The sequence below is a fragment of the Lepidothrix coronata genome, unplaced genomic scaffold (assembly GCF_001604755.1).
Source record: "Lepidothrix coronata isolate B3197 unplaced genomic scaffold, Lepidothrix_coronata-1.0 Scaffold183, whole genome shotgun sequence".
Taxonomy (NCBI): domain Eukaryota; kingdom Metazoa; phylum Chordata; class Aves; order Passeriformes; family Pipridae; genus Lepidothrix; species Lepidothrix coronata.
Window position 1 is genome coordinate 363596 of NW_016690363.1, and position 13302 is coordinate 376897.

Sequence of the window (13302 nt, forward strand, 5' to 3'; positions counted from 1 at the left end):
AAGAAAATTATTAATCTTTCTTCCATACTCTTACATCTTGTGAAGCACGGTGGCGGTGACCCTCAGGAAAAAGGCTTATCTTAGAAAACTAATGCGTAATCAGTTCCCAAGCCGCGGCAACAGCTCGGGGTGAGGGCTCAAGGCTGGGATGGTCCTTAACAAAAAAATCCTGAGCCCCACGGTGCGTGTCACAGTCAGGCACCGATCCTGCGCGTGTCGACTGCGACCAGCGCCCAAATCCCTACAGCTGCATCGCTGCATTTCCATAGGATCCCTGCCATCACACGAGCTGGATTCCAGCCTTGAACAAGCCGTGAAAAGGAACTAAAGGGACGCAGGAAAAAAAAAAAACAGCGAAAACTTGTTACTCGCAACGAAACCGGCGCTTTCAGAAAAACCAGGCGGCGAACTCGGAAGGGCGCCACACCGCTGAACTGAATTAAATTTTTATTTATTTATTTTTTTAAATAATTACACGCGAATAACCCCCCCAAAACAAACAAACAAACAACAACAACAAAACAAAAACAAAAACAAAACCCAAAAAACATTTTAGCGGTGCAGGGAGCGGGGATGCCGGGACACCGCCACCCCCGGGCTGGGGTGGGATGGGGGGCTGGTGGTTCCTCTCCCGCGGCTCGGGGGTGGCGGGGAGGAAGAGAAACCGCTGCCCCATCCCTGCCAAGGACTCCGCCGGGCGGAGAAGCGAAGGCGCCGGAGCATCGCCGGCTCGGAGCGCGTCCCCATCCCCGCACAGCTCCAGGGGAGGCGGAGGCAACGCCGAGCCCCGGCCCGGCCCCGTCCCGCCCCTCGGCGCCGCGGAGGCGGAGCCGGGCGGGCGTTCGTGGCCCGGCCGCTTCCTGGTCACCGCAGGAGGAGGAGGAGGAGGCAGCAGCAGGAGCCGGCGGAGGCGGCTGTGGGGGTCCGGCTGCCGCCATGGCCTCGCTCTTCAAGAAGAAGACCGTGGACGGTGAGTGGGTGCCCCGGGGGAGGCCCCGCGGCCGCCCCCCAGCCCTGTCCCCGTCCCCGTCCCTCGCACGGCCCCGGGCGCGGGGCTGGTCCCGGCCGGCGCTCGGGGGGCAGCGGGAGCCCCGCGGGGGTCGCGGCTTCGGGCCCCGCGTCCCGAGAAAGTCGCAGGGAGAGGAGGAGGAAGAGGAAGGCGAGGAGGAGCAGGAGCAGGAGGCCACGGCCCGCCCGCCGTGACTCACCGGCGGCGCTCGGGGAGAGTCCCCGGGCCGGGCCGGCCCTGGCACGGCGGGGAGGGGAGTTCCTGAAGCATCGGGAGGGGTGGGAGCGGGGCCCCGGCGATCCCGGGCTGTGGGTGAGGGAGGAGGAGCGAGGGAACAGAGCAGGCCCGCCGGGAGTTGCCGGGGCCCGGGAGGGAGCGGGCGTGAGATCCAGGCTCAGGCGCCGGGAGCCGCCACCGCTCGGCCCTTGGGGGCTGGAACCAAGTTGGCGTTGGTGTCTTTGTAGCCAGGCTGTCATCGGAACGCTAAAACTTGAGCAGAAATGACGATCTCCCAATGTAACGCCAGAAAAGGTCACTCACCTGCCAGCAAGTCCTGCTGGCGACCCCTCAGCGCCCCAGGCCGCTGTGCCCCAGGTGTGGCGTGGGTTGGGGAGCCCCAGGTCCGGCTGTTCTGGCTTGTTGGGTGCCCCGTGTCGAGTCTGGTGGGTCGGCGTTTGAAAAGGGCTCGGCAAAAATGACGCTGCGCATCCACCAATTGTGCGTCACCAGGGGAGAACACGTAGGGTTCCCACTTGTCTCTTCCCATCTTTGGTGCAACACCTGAGGAGGGAGGGAAGGGGGTGTTGGCTCTGAGCTTCCATGACCAAGGCAGATCGTAGGAGAGTGAGACAGCACTAAGCTGCTGTGACCAAGGCCAGTTGTAGGATCCAGGTCAAGCCCTTCCTGGATGTCTCTTGTCCAACCTGTTTTAAGGAATGGCGGTGCTTCCTCCTTGCCCTGGTGTGCGAGACGGCGGCGTGACACACGGGAATGGCTGTTGGCAGAAGACTGTCTTGGGAACACCCCATCATCTTCTGTCTGCTCAAGCAAAGCTGGGAATTTGCTTCAGTTGTCAGAGAGAAACAACAGCCAAGTTCCCATCTTGGCCTTCACCTCTATAAGCAAATGAAAGGTCCTGTAGCTGCAGACAGTGGTTGCTTTCAGTTTATTGCTATCCATGGTTTGAGCCATTCTGTGAGACCAGAAACCATGGACATAAGCATCATGCTCGCCCTCATTGTGTCCTGACTTAAGTACAGCTCTTGTTTCTTACCATTGTGAAGTTCCTACCTCTCAAGCTTTCTTCACTAAGGGATTTTTTTTTTAAATAGTTAGCATAGTTAGAAAAGCCAGTCTGGTATGTAGCTATTAAGGTTTTTCTTTAATTTTTGCAAGTGCAGCTATGCTAGCAATATACATTTATCTACCTTCAAAATTACTTGCCTCTAGCATTGTTCTCAGAATGATTTCCACTGCTGCTTTGTCAGTGTGAAGAACAGTGTTATATTCCATGTCCTCTTTCAGTTCTTCGTTATTGTCTATTGAAAAGTCTGCATCTCCTAAAGATGCTTTTTGTGTAGTTATCAGAGCAGCAGTAGCACTGTAAAAATAGGTGTCTTTTTCAGGGCATTTGTTTGGAATAGGTATTTATATTGGTTGAAGGAGGTAGTGTGTATTCTGTCTTTAAAATGCTACTGAAGGTTTGGGTTGTTTTTTTTTTTATTCAAACCTATTACTGTTGAATTAATTTCAGTAATGGATGTTTTACAGTATTTCTGAATGTGGGGATGAAGAATGTGAACACTTCTTTCTGTTCATAGAAAAAATGCCCCAAGCCTTAAGAAATGAAAAGGGTGGCCTGTGGTTCTAGAATTTATCCTTCATGCCTTCATCTCTGTTATTAACTCTGCCTGTACGTATTTGCTTTTCATGTGCTTCAAACTTTGCCCTGATGTTACTTCTGTGGATTAGAAGAAAGAGCTCTAAACAAAGTTTATGTGAAGTCTGCTCCTTTCAAACTCTCACCCAAAGTTATCTAGTGTTGTGTAGACACATACATTAAGAGGAGAGGAATCTCTCTTAAATCCACTAACTTCTTTCCTCTATAAAGGTCAGAGGATGCTGAGTCAGATGCAGATCTACCTCTCTGCCTTTGCCCAGGTGAATCACACCTAAGCAGACATTGTAAATTCTAACAGAAGTTAATTGCAACTAGCATGATTGATACCTTGATTGTCAAAAATACTTGCTTTAATAAGTTATTATCACTAATAATTTTTTTAATAGTACAGTGGACAAAACCCCTATGAAGGATGATGGTTTCACCTGACAGACAGTGTTCAAGCTTCTGCTGGCTGCATCAGTTGTCAGGAGACTTAAATGTGTTATAAAGGCCTCCACTTTCCTATCTTGATATTCTTTAGCATCTTTTAATTGAAAAGGCTCAAACACTGTGGCTTTGTAGTCTGACTTGAAGTTGTGCTGTGCAGTGTGGTACATTTGTGGAGGAGAGTAAGCTCTGTCAGATCAGAATAAGGATAGAGAAGAGCAGGATCCAGGACTTGCATCTTGGAGTATCTTCACTTTTTTAGTGGACCTGGGAATTCCTCAGCTGCTCAGGGATCTCATACATCAGATTTCTTCAGCTGTTCTACCTGTTGCAGTTAGGCCTGACTGGTTGAAAAGCAGTGGGATGACACTGAATGTGCTATGGCTGAGTTGGTGTTGAACTCCCAAAAAAAGGTCTGTACTGAACTCTTCCTATGGGGTAAAGATTCTTGTTATGGTTATGGTGCAAAGAAACATCCCAAGTAAAGTAGCTTTATTTATTTATTTATTTATCTTACAGGATATGGCCTGTGCTGCTGAAACCCAATGGTGGTATCCATAAAATTGTACTGTGGCAATATTTCATGTATCTGAAGTGCTGACAGTTCACTCTGAACAAAGAGAGGCTGTCAAACACACTGCATGCCTGCAGGGTGCTTAGCAGATGTTTATGTGGCATTGAAAACTTTTCCCTATAAATATTTTCTTTCCAGATATAATAAAGGAGCAAAATCGAGAGTTAAGAGGTACACAGAGGGCTATAACCAGAGACAGAGCAGCACTGGAAAAGCAGGAAAAACAACTGGTAAGTAGAGCAGGGAACTTCATTTTGCTCTTTAAAACAAGCACACACACACAAGATGTAATGGAAAACTTGCAAAGTGTTAAAGATACAACTCAGTGTATCTTTACAATACTGGAATACTAAAAAAACTTGTCTTCCCCTTTTCACTTTTCAGTTAGTAATTTTTTTTCCAACGTAATTTTAATATTTAAAAGTGATTCTCAGTCCTTGACACAGGAAAATCCTGAAACAACGTGTTTAGATAAAATAACCACATCGTTTTTTCCTGCAATTCTTGACATCTTCTATCCTTCAGAAGGCTTTTTCTGAAAGGCTTGTAAACTGGTGGTCTTGTGGTGGAAAGTGTCAGTGCTATCACATGTTCCCATGACTTACCAGTGGGAGAGAGCACTTGAAAACCCACAGGATATTGTGAATACCCCATAGGGTGGTTATTTTCATTCACGAAGAACTTCCCTAAAATTAGCTAATGACGGTAAGACTATTTGCCTAAATTAAGATCTATTTAAAACTGACTGTGTGTGAGCTTTCAAGTACCAAGTGAATGAATGCTGCACCTGTGTGGCAGTATAATTGGATAAATGGATGTGACAGATGGTGGGGTTTGATGCATGAAGACACGCTCAGAGTGTGGGAAAAGCTGCGCAAATCCAGCCGGTTTCAGGAGCTATTGAGGTGATGTTTCGTGACAGCAGGTCATGTGAATACCAAGAGCTGGGAATAAGAAACTAAGAGAGAGAAGAGAAATTGTTTCTGGAAGCCTTGACCATGTAAGATATAACAGGTTGCTCATTGATAAGGCATTTTTCAACGTGAAATATTCCGACTCTGGAAATCGCCTAAATGTTCGTGAATACTCAGGATGAAGTTTTGGTTAGTGCAGTAAATTGTTTCAGAAGTGTTGGATTTCTGAGGAGGAGAAGAAGAAAGGAGCAGTAAAATACGTCTTTGAAAAAGTTTAAAATTTGCTGTTAGAATGAGAGGATCAATGTACAATAAATATTAATTTTCAGTGTCAGATCAGGTGAAGGACCAAGGGCTTGACAGTCAGTCTTAGGACATTTCATTTTGTACTTCCTTCACAAAGACTTTTTTTCCCTTATCTTTGAGGTACTACTCTGAGAAAGCCCAATTATATTAATTCTAAGTATAAAAATACCTCAAAGTATGCAGACAGTTCTGTTTCAGTTCAGTGACCTGATACGACTGTATGAATTTTGATTATTGTTTTATTCCACAAGAACATAACTGACTTCAATAAGCTTGCCCCAAACCTCTCAAAACCAAATAATGGACCCAAAATTTACCCAAATACTTTTTAATTAAGAATAAAAATCATCCATGTATGATTTCTGCAGCTGAATTATCTGCAGTGACTTAGCAATGGTTGGTGTAGGTTTGTATTTCACCTCGATAAAGCAAGTTATAGATGCTATGTAGCTCTTCAATTTAGTGAGAAAACCCCTGTTTTCAAATCTTTGCTGTTAAAATTAGGGGGTACAAACCAGTGTTTGCTAGTGAGCTTTACTTCTGTTACAGGCCTCTAATGTTTGAGCAATCTCATGCCTCTTACTTGCCAGTCTTTACCTTCTGGGATTAAAAATACTGTGTTTGACACACCCTTTAGAAATTAGGAATTTACAGAGAAGATTCTGTGCCATTGCCATCTCTGTAGTAGACTAACAATGATCTTTCCTAGTAGTCAAGGTGATGCAGTGGCTCAGTTTACACTCACCTTTAAATGTTTTGCATGTCCTGGTGACTAGTACTTATCTTTTTATTTCCATATCTTTTTATAAGTGCACTTTTCTGGATTACCAGTACACATAAAGTGAAGCAACTTCATTCCAGTAGTGGCCATATTCTCCTGAAGGATCACAAGAGAAAGCTGGTCTTTTAAAGGCTGCTTGTACTTAATGGTAAAAATCAAAATGCTTGAATGGCTGTATACAAAAAACTGAGCTAATATGGCAAGACCTCCTTAAAAAGGCTGTAAAGGAAAAAGTGGTTGCAAAGTTTACATTATCAAGTCACAAATCAGAAGGCATACTTTGAAGAATCCCAGCTGACATTTTGTGCCAGAGTTTTTCCTGGTACCTCTGGGCTAAATAGCTTATTATTTCTCTTTGAACTGACATATTGGGGTTTGTTTTGTTTTTTTTTCTTGTAAGCCAGAAGTGTCTTTCTTATGGCATAAGCACATGTTGTTGTATACAAATTATACCACTTTTATTATGTTTTCATTTAAGTCCATCTAAATGATGAGGGTAAACAGCCTATAATTATTGTTCATCCAACTTTATCTACGTCTTCCCCAAAAAGGTTTTGTGGTTATCCCAAGGCTGAAAAAGTGTTTCTTACATGAGCAATGTGGTTAGATTGCCTGTAAATGCAAGAAATCAAAGATGATTAGAGTCCTGGCACTAGTAGTTGACTGGCCATAAGAATTTCTTCACTTTTTGGGTCTTTTTTTGAAGCGTTGCTCTCTATCCAGATATGGAATTGGATGTGCACATATAAGTGGATATGACATCATGCAGATGTGGAGGTCTTTGGGGGAACTGTGGGCTGCCACACTATAATTCAGTTCTGTTGTGTTTTCTTTTCTTGTGGTCACATCATACCAGCATTACATTCATTCTGATAAACAGCCTTGATAGAAAAGCAAGGAACTATTTGTATAACTTTAAATGTCATAAAAAAAAATGTAAGAGATAGCTCACTTTCGGAATTTCATTGTCAGCGTTAAGGCTTATTATAGTCTTCTAATGAAAATTCTGTGGAAGTAATCTTACCCCTTTTTTGGGCAGGAACTGGAAATAAAGAAAATGGCTAAGACTGGTAACAAAGAAGCCTGTAAAGTGCTGGCAAAACAGCTGGTGCAGCTGAGGAAGCAGAAAAATCGGACATATGCTGTCAGCTCTAAAGTCACTTCTATGTCGACCCAAACGAAGGTCATGAACTCTCAGATGAAGATGGCAGGAGCTATGTCAACCACAGCCAAAGTAAGGCATTGCAGGACATTCTTTCACATTAAAATGCAGCACAGGTTGCAAAAATTAAGTTGTGTGGCTTTGTATAAGACAGTCGAAAGGGTGGAAGTTACTGCCTGCTGCCCCAAATGGTCTTGAGGATACAGGAGAGAAAGGTAATTTTATTTATAGTATTGAATTTCTGTTTAGTCAGTCCAGCCACTTACCACCTATCTAAGCATATTTTCTTAGGTTAGATGTCTGTCAAATGTTTACATGGTAAAAATAAACTAATGCCAGTGAAAGAACTCTTTTAGTACGTAAAAAAAACCCCAAACCATGCTGCTCCAGAGTCTTGCCTGTATATATTGTCACTAGCAGTTTTTATTGAGGAAAAAGTAGGGCATGCTTCATCTAGAAATCAAGGCAGTGTGTCACAATAGCTTTATGGCTTGGGCAAGAAGTAGGTTATTGCTTTGAATCTTAAGTTCCTAAAGAAATCTAATCTGGAGTTCTGTTATTCTCTCTGTGCTCTCTAAGGGAACAGTATTGCATTAAGTTTTCTCACAAATCTCATCTCATAAAAGAGCGTGAAAAATCTCAGTTATCTGAGTTAGTTTTGAACTTTTCCCTATTTCCCTGAATTGATCAAGAGGGATTTTGCTTTTGGCAAGGAGGATTGTTCAGCCTGAGGTGTGGGAAACAGAATTAGCACACAGCACCGTAGAACCAAGTTGTGCTTTTATCCCAGTCCAAGCTAAATCCAGTGAGGTGCCAGTTAAACACAGCAATGCCAATCCCAGCCCTTCAGTGGTACAAAGTCGTGGCTCTGTAGCAAAAACTTACACAGGGCACTTGTCTGACTGATCAGGTTCAACAGCTGACACAGTATTCCTGCAACAGTGTTCATGTGAACAAGTTGGTCTTGCTTTTTAATTATTACATGGTTGGCTTGTTTTTTATCTATGATATATCTTGAATTAAGTTTCTCCAAACCAAAGTGTTGCTAGATTAGTTATCAAGATTAAGTCAGTAGAGAAAAAAAAACAAACAAAACCCCACAAAAATATTAAATAAATTACCCATCATCCAGAAAAATTATGTTTTTTGAAACACAGCAGGTACTTATACAGACTAGTTTGTGTAACAGTATTGGAGAGGAAGGCCTTAAGTTTTAAGGTCACTTTTAAAGTCAATATTTTGCCTTATCAACTGGGAAGCTTAAAGAATTGTTTATCTCATAAAACCATCAGTGAAAAAAAATGAGATCAATTGTCTCAACAAGCAAGGCAAATATATGAATGCAAAGATTTCAAAGTATTCTCACTATACCTTCTAGCATGGATGGCACTAACTTTGGACATAGTACTAAGTTCATTTAAGTTACCTGTTTCTTTTAATCATGCATCTGACCCTTATTTTCTGAAGATATATAAACTCTGTATCAGTGCAGATATTTTTGATGTCCTCTAGTGGTGGGTCAAAGAAATGTTCCTTTCTGAATTAGAACCTGCAGCCATTTACTTCTTTAAAGTGTGTAGCCTTCAGGTTAGTAAATATTCATTCTTTTCATTCAGACCAGCTGATTTTTCCTAATATAAGGCCAGGAGAGGGTCATGGTGCAAGAAAGATGCAGACATTTAAAATTATATCTATTAGGGTAGTAGATGGCAATATTTCTTACTAGGTGCACACTGTACTATTGATCTGTCATTTATCTACAGTTCTCATGGGATGTGAAGAGACAATGAAAGAGAAATCTGGACTAAAGTGTTTTTATCGGAAAACTCTTATTCCTTCTAAATGAATATATTGGTATTTTATAATGTCTCATTGTGTGATTAAGAGTTTTTTCCATATTAATAGACAATGCAAGCAGTTAATAAGAAAATGGATCCACAGAAGACACTACAAACTATGCAGAATTTCCAGAAGGAGAACATGAAGATGGAAATGACTGAAGAAATGAGTAAGTTCTGCACTGTGGGGAACAGGTAGCTGCTCTTGGAAGGGTATAGCCAGTCTGGAAATATTGATACTTGAAGTTTTATTTCTACAGTTAATGAGACTGACAGCAAAAGTGAAGAGCAAACAAAATAATGGATTTCTGAGCAGTGAGACTGAGCCTTAGGGTTTTTAAAACCTCTAGGTATTAAATCTAGGATCCATTCCTTCCCATCTTCCTGCAAAACATTCATCATACTTTTAGAAAGAATATACTGGAAGGGAAGAGGGTTTGAAACCAAGTCAAAACATTGTTTGAATAACTGGTGTGGGGGGGACTTGTAAAACTGTCTTTTCTGTAAATGCACGTGCTTTTTCTTCTGTGACTGGACACTTCATTTAGATATTATTGATAATATCAACCTCACCTACATGGTGGTATGGTTTGGTTTTGTCTCCCTTTTTTTTTATTTTAAGCCACAAGACAACTTCTTGGGGAGGCATCAAGTTTCTTGTTCCTGAGTGCATGTGTCCACTGTCAACCAAATAATGCCCAACTTCCTGGTGCTGCTGGCACAGTCTCCTCCCTGTCCTAATCCCTGCCACTGTGTTGGTCATAATAAATGGTGTGGGCTCAAACCAGTACAAAAACTTTGCAATTTGGAGGAAGAAGAGGAAAAGGATTTTTTTGAAACTATAGAAGATGTTTTTCAGAAATGTTAAAATCCAGTGTGTGTTTGGGGGGGATATACAGGTGCCACACTATTTTGGTGAAACCAAGTGTTTTTATAAATGCCTTACCTGTTGTTTACCTGGCTGTGCTCACAGGCTTTGCAAGGCAGAGGTTAAGAGAACCTCTCCAATGTCCAGGTGCTTCCTGTTGGTACCTTACACAGTGCTATTACTACTGGGAATGGTACTACCAGTGGTATTACTACTCTGCAGTGGTAGCACTGTGTTCTGGGAGGGTAGAAAGATAGTGCTAGGTTATATTAGTTATGTTCTTGCTTAATGTGGACATTTTTTTTTCTTTCTCCTAAGTTAATGATACTCTGGATGATATTTTTGATGCTTCTGATGAAGAGGAAGAAAGCCAAGATATTGTTAATCAAGTGCTTGATGAGATTGGAATTGAAATCTCTGGCAAGGTATGGCTATTTTTACTCAGTTCATGTGGGTTTTAAATAGTTTATCCTAGCTGCCTTTATTTTACAGTTTTATTCTAAAAGTCAGCTTGTCATAACATGTGTTATTCTTCTGGCTAAAGAAAACTTCTGTCTTCTTCTAGATGGCCAAAGCTCCCTCAGCTGCCAGAGGTTTGCCATCTGCATCAACATCAAAAGCTGCCACCATATCAGATGAAGAGATTGAACGACAGCTCAAAGCTCTGGGAGTGGATTAGCTTGGTGGCAGTTTAGAGTCTGCCTTCTAATTATTCAGCTGTAGACAGATGTACAAAGTGCAAATACTCTCTCAGTGCAACTGATTTCTAGGAAAACTCTGAAGCTTCAGAAATGACAACTCGAAGTTGGTACTGGAGGAAGGAGAAGGGGAGAATGTATTAAATCAATTTACAGAGAGAAGTACATTTGGTATGTTCATTGCATGGACCCTCTTTGACTCTGGACCAACCAGGGGTGTAGTTCTAATGATAAATTCATTTATACCTGATCCAAATCTGTCCTCTGAATTCAAAGTTTTCTTCTATCTCAGCTCCTGATATCTCTCTAGAACTGGCTGTTCTGTGGCTGGTGGTGCCACCTCCTAGGACAGAACCTATGTAAGATTTATCATTTTTATAAAACTATCACTATAGAAACATTCTTAGTCTGTCATTTTAACACTTCACCTTTGCCCTTCGTTGGAAACTGTTTTTTCCTTAAGAAATAGCCTTGAAAGTCTAGCAAATTTAAGCAGAAGGAAAAGGCATTTTATATAATGCTTTCAAATTCCTGTAGCAACTTTTGAGTTGATTAAATAATAGCTGGTTATTCTTCTTACTGGAAGGGAAGGATACACTCCTCGTGCAGTTAATTTTTCTGGAAGAGGATTTACATTTGTTAGTGAACTTTGTTGCATGAAAGGCACTGATTGAACTCCATTGTACTGTAACATAGCTGCTTTCAACGGAATTGCTGTGCCTTTATGTATATAAATCTTGTACCTTTGTGATTTTCTTTCAGAATGAGTTTTTGAGAGGTGAGTAAACTTGTAATTAAGATGGTTTCACAAAATACTATGGTGAGACCTCTCTGTGCACCTGATGGGACTCAGTGCTGAAGCTGAGAAATGCACTTGTTCAAAAATGCAACTTGTGCACTTGCAAAAAGGACATTTGCCTGAAGCAACATTTGTATATATTTTACAGTATTTCTTAATGGAAGATAACTGTGCATAACTGTATTGTTTGCTAAGAAGCAATTGATCACATTGATAAGCTAAATTAAATTTTAGTTTTGAGAACACTTTTGGATCATAAATGATAATTACTTGTCTAAAACACTATAATAAAAGTGTTCTGGTTCTGTGAAGGTTTTTCTATGGTCTCTGAACTGCATCAACATGATTCTAGCTTTAAGTGGAATATGCACTGGGCTAATGAAATAAGAACTGTTGATACTTGAAACAGATGACAAAGCCTGAAAATGCAGTTCCCAGTTATGACTTCCCAGATATTCCTCAGCCCTGACTGTGCTGGAGATTATTTACCCCTCAGCTGTGCTGATTTAGAGGGGCTGTTCGTTGAACAGGAACAACAATCATCTTGGCTATAAAAAGAGAAAAGCAAAATACCTCCTAATAGCAAAACCAGGATAATTGTGTGGGGGACAAACTTCATATAGAGACTTTGCTGCTAGAGAAACTGTAGCAGGAAACCTCAATGAACCTACTGTTGTCACACCATCTGCTGTTTAGGGTTGAAGTCAGCAGAGATAGAAAATTCATAGGAGAGCCTTCCTCGGGTTTTGGGCGTGGAAAATGCAGGTGTTCTTTCTCTTTCAAGGAAATAATGGACAAACTATGAATTTGTCAGGTAGTGGGTAGGAATGTGTAAGTTAATATATTTCATATATCCAATACAAGGTGAATTTTTTTTACAAGTTATTTTGTAAAAATCTAATAAAAGGCTTTTTATTCCACAATGACTTTGTCCTCTGTAGGGTTAGTCTTACACATCTGTCCCTTAGCAGGCTTTCTGTGTACTCCTGTGAGCTCTGATAAATAATCCTTTGACTTGAGCCATAAAGCACCACAAAATTTATAATAGTTCCTTTTGGACCTTTGTCTTAAACTCAACATTAAGTAAAGACTTTTTCAAGTTTGCATTGCCTTGTCTGTAACTGGGTGCCCAAGTGCTGCTCTTCAGCACAGGAGGAGAAATCATAATGTGAACATAGTATAAAATGTTACTGACTGATTGTAGTTAAGTTGAACACCAAGGCTTATGTCCTTTCTGAATGAGGTGTGCACTTTATCCTTTTAATAACTGTCAAAATTGGGCATAATTCTATTATGAGTTCTTTCTTTACAGGTCTTTGATGATGAATAAAGGCATTGCTGTTTTGAGTGAATAGGGCTGCTGATCTAGGGCTACTATCAATATCAATCTGGTGTTTTGTTAAAAGTTACATTTGAAATCCTTCAGCTTTAATCTCTGTAAAAATCTTTCGGTAACAGACTGAGAAGTGTGGTAGGTTTGCAGGCTTGCTTGGTTTTTATTCAGGTGTAGTTAGTATGCTGTATCTGCTCTAACAAAATTGCATCCCCTCCTTAGAAACAAGTTCTGTTGGAATCACTCTTAGCAGACAAAAAAACCCAACCCACCACTCAATCCTTAAACTCCTTTATCCTTGCTAACACCTCAATAGGAACTGAAAGTCCTCCATCCAAGAATGGCAACGCAGTTGTGCACACACACCTAAGAACGGCTCCATGGGGGCAGACCAAGGTCCATCTCACCTGGAATCCCACTCCACAAGTGCCCAGGAGCCATGCCCAGGAAAACAGCAAGAACATGATGAGCGTAAATGACACTTTCTCCCCAAATACTCTTCCAGTCTCCCAACTATTTTCAACATAGAGCACTTCCAGAGCCTTACAAAAGTTCTACACACAACAGCTTTGAGTGTCTTTCCACCTGAGGACTTGTCCGTGTCAGTAAACTTCTGGCACCCACATGTTTTAGTAGAGAAGTTCCACAGTGGTTTTTTTTCCCCTAACCATGTTAAGAACCACCACTTTTT

The 13302-nt window shown here is 41.7% G+C and overlaps 1 protein-coding gene across 1 annotated transcript; it reads left to right on the forward strand.

Annotated features, from left to right (window-relative positions):
* The first annotated feature begins 818 nt into the window (after positions 1 to 818).
* Positions 819 to 11677, forward strand: CHMP2B (charged multivesicular body protein 2B). The gene is made up of 6 exons (XM_017830808.1): positions 819 to 970; positions 4051 to 4142; positions 6953 to 7147; positions 8981 to 9083; positions 10100 to 10206; positions 10347 to 11677. Exons 1-6 carry the CDS (start codon positions 937 to 939, stop codon positions 10458 to 10460), a joined length of 645 nt encoding a protein of 214 aa, XP_017686297.1. The 5' UTR covers positions 819 to 936; the 3' UTR covers positions 10461 to 11677.
* Positions 11678 to 13302: the final 1625 nt, after the last annotated feature.

Bases quoted from the DNA above. Each gene is read 5' to 3' on its own strand.
- CHMP2B (XM_017830808.1), top strand. From the start codon at position 937: ATGGCCTCGCTCTTCAAGAAGAAGACCGTGGACG. The intron at 971-4,050 runs GTGAGTGGGTGC...TTTTCTTTCCAG, and splicing joins CAAGAAGAAGACCGTGGACG to ATATAATAAAGGAGCAAAAT. The intron at 7,148-8,980 runs GTAAGGCATTGC...CCATATTAATAG, and splicing joins CTATGTCAACCACAGCCAAA to ACAATGCAAGCAGTTAATAA.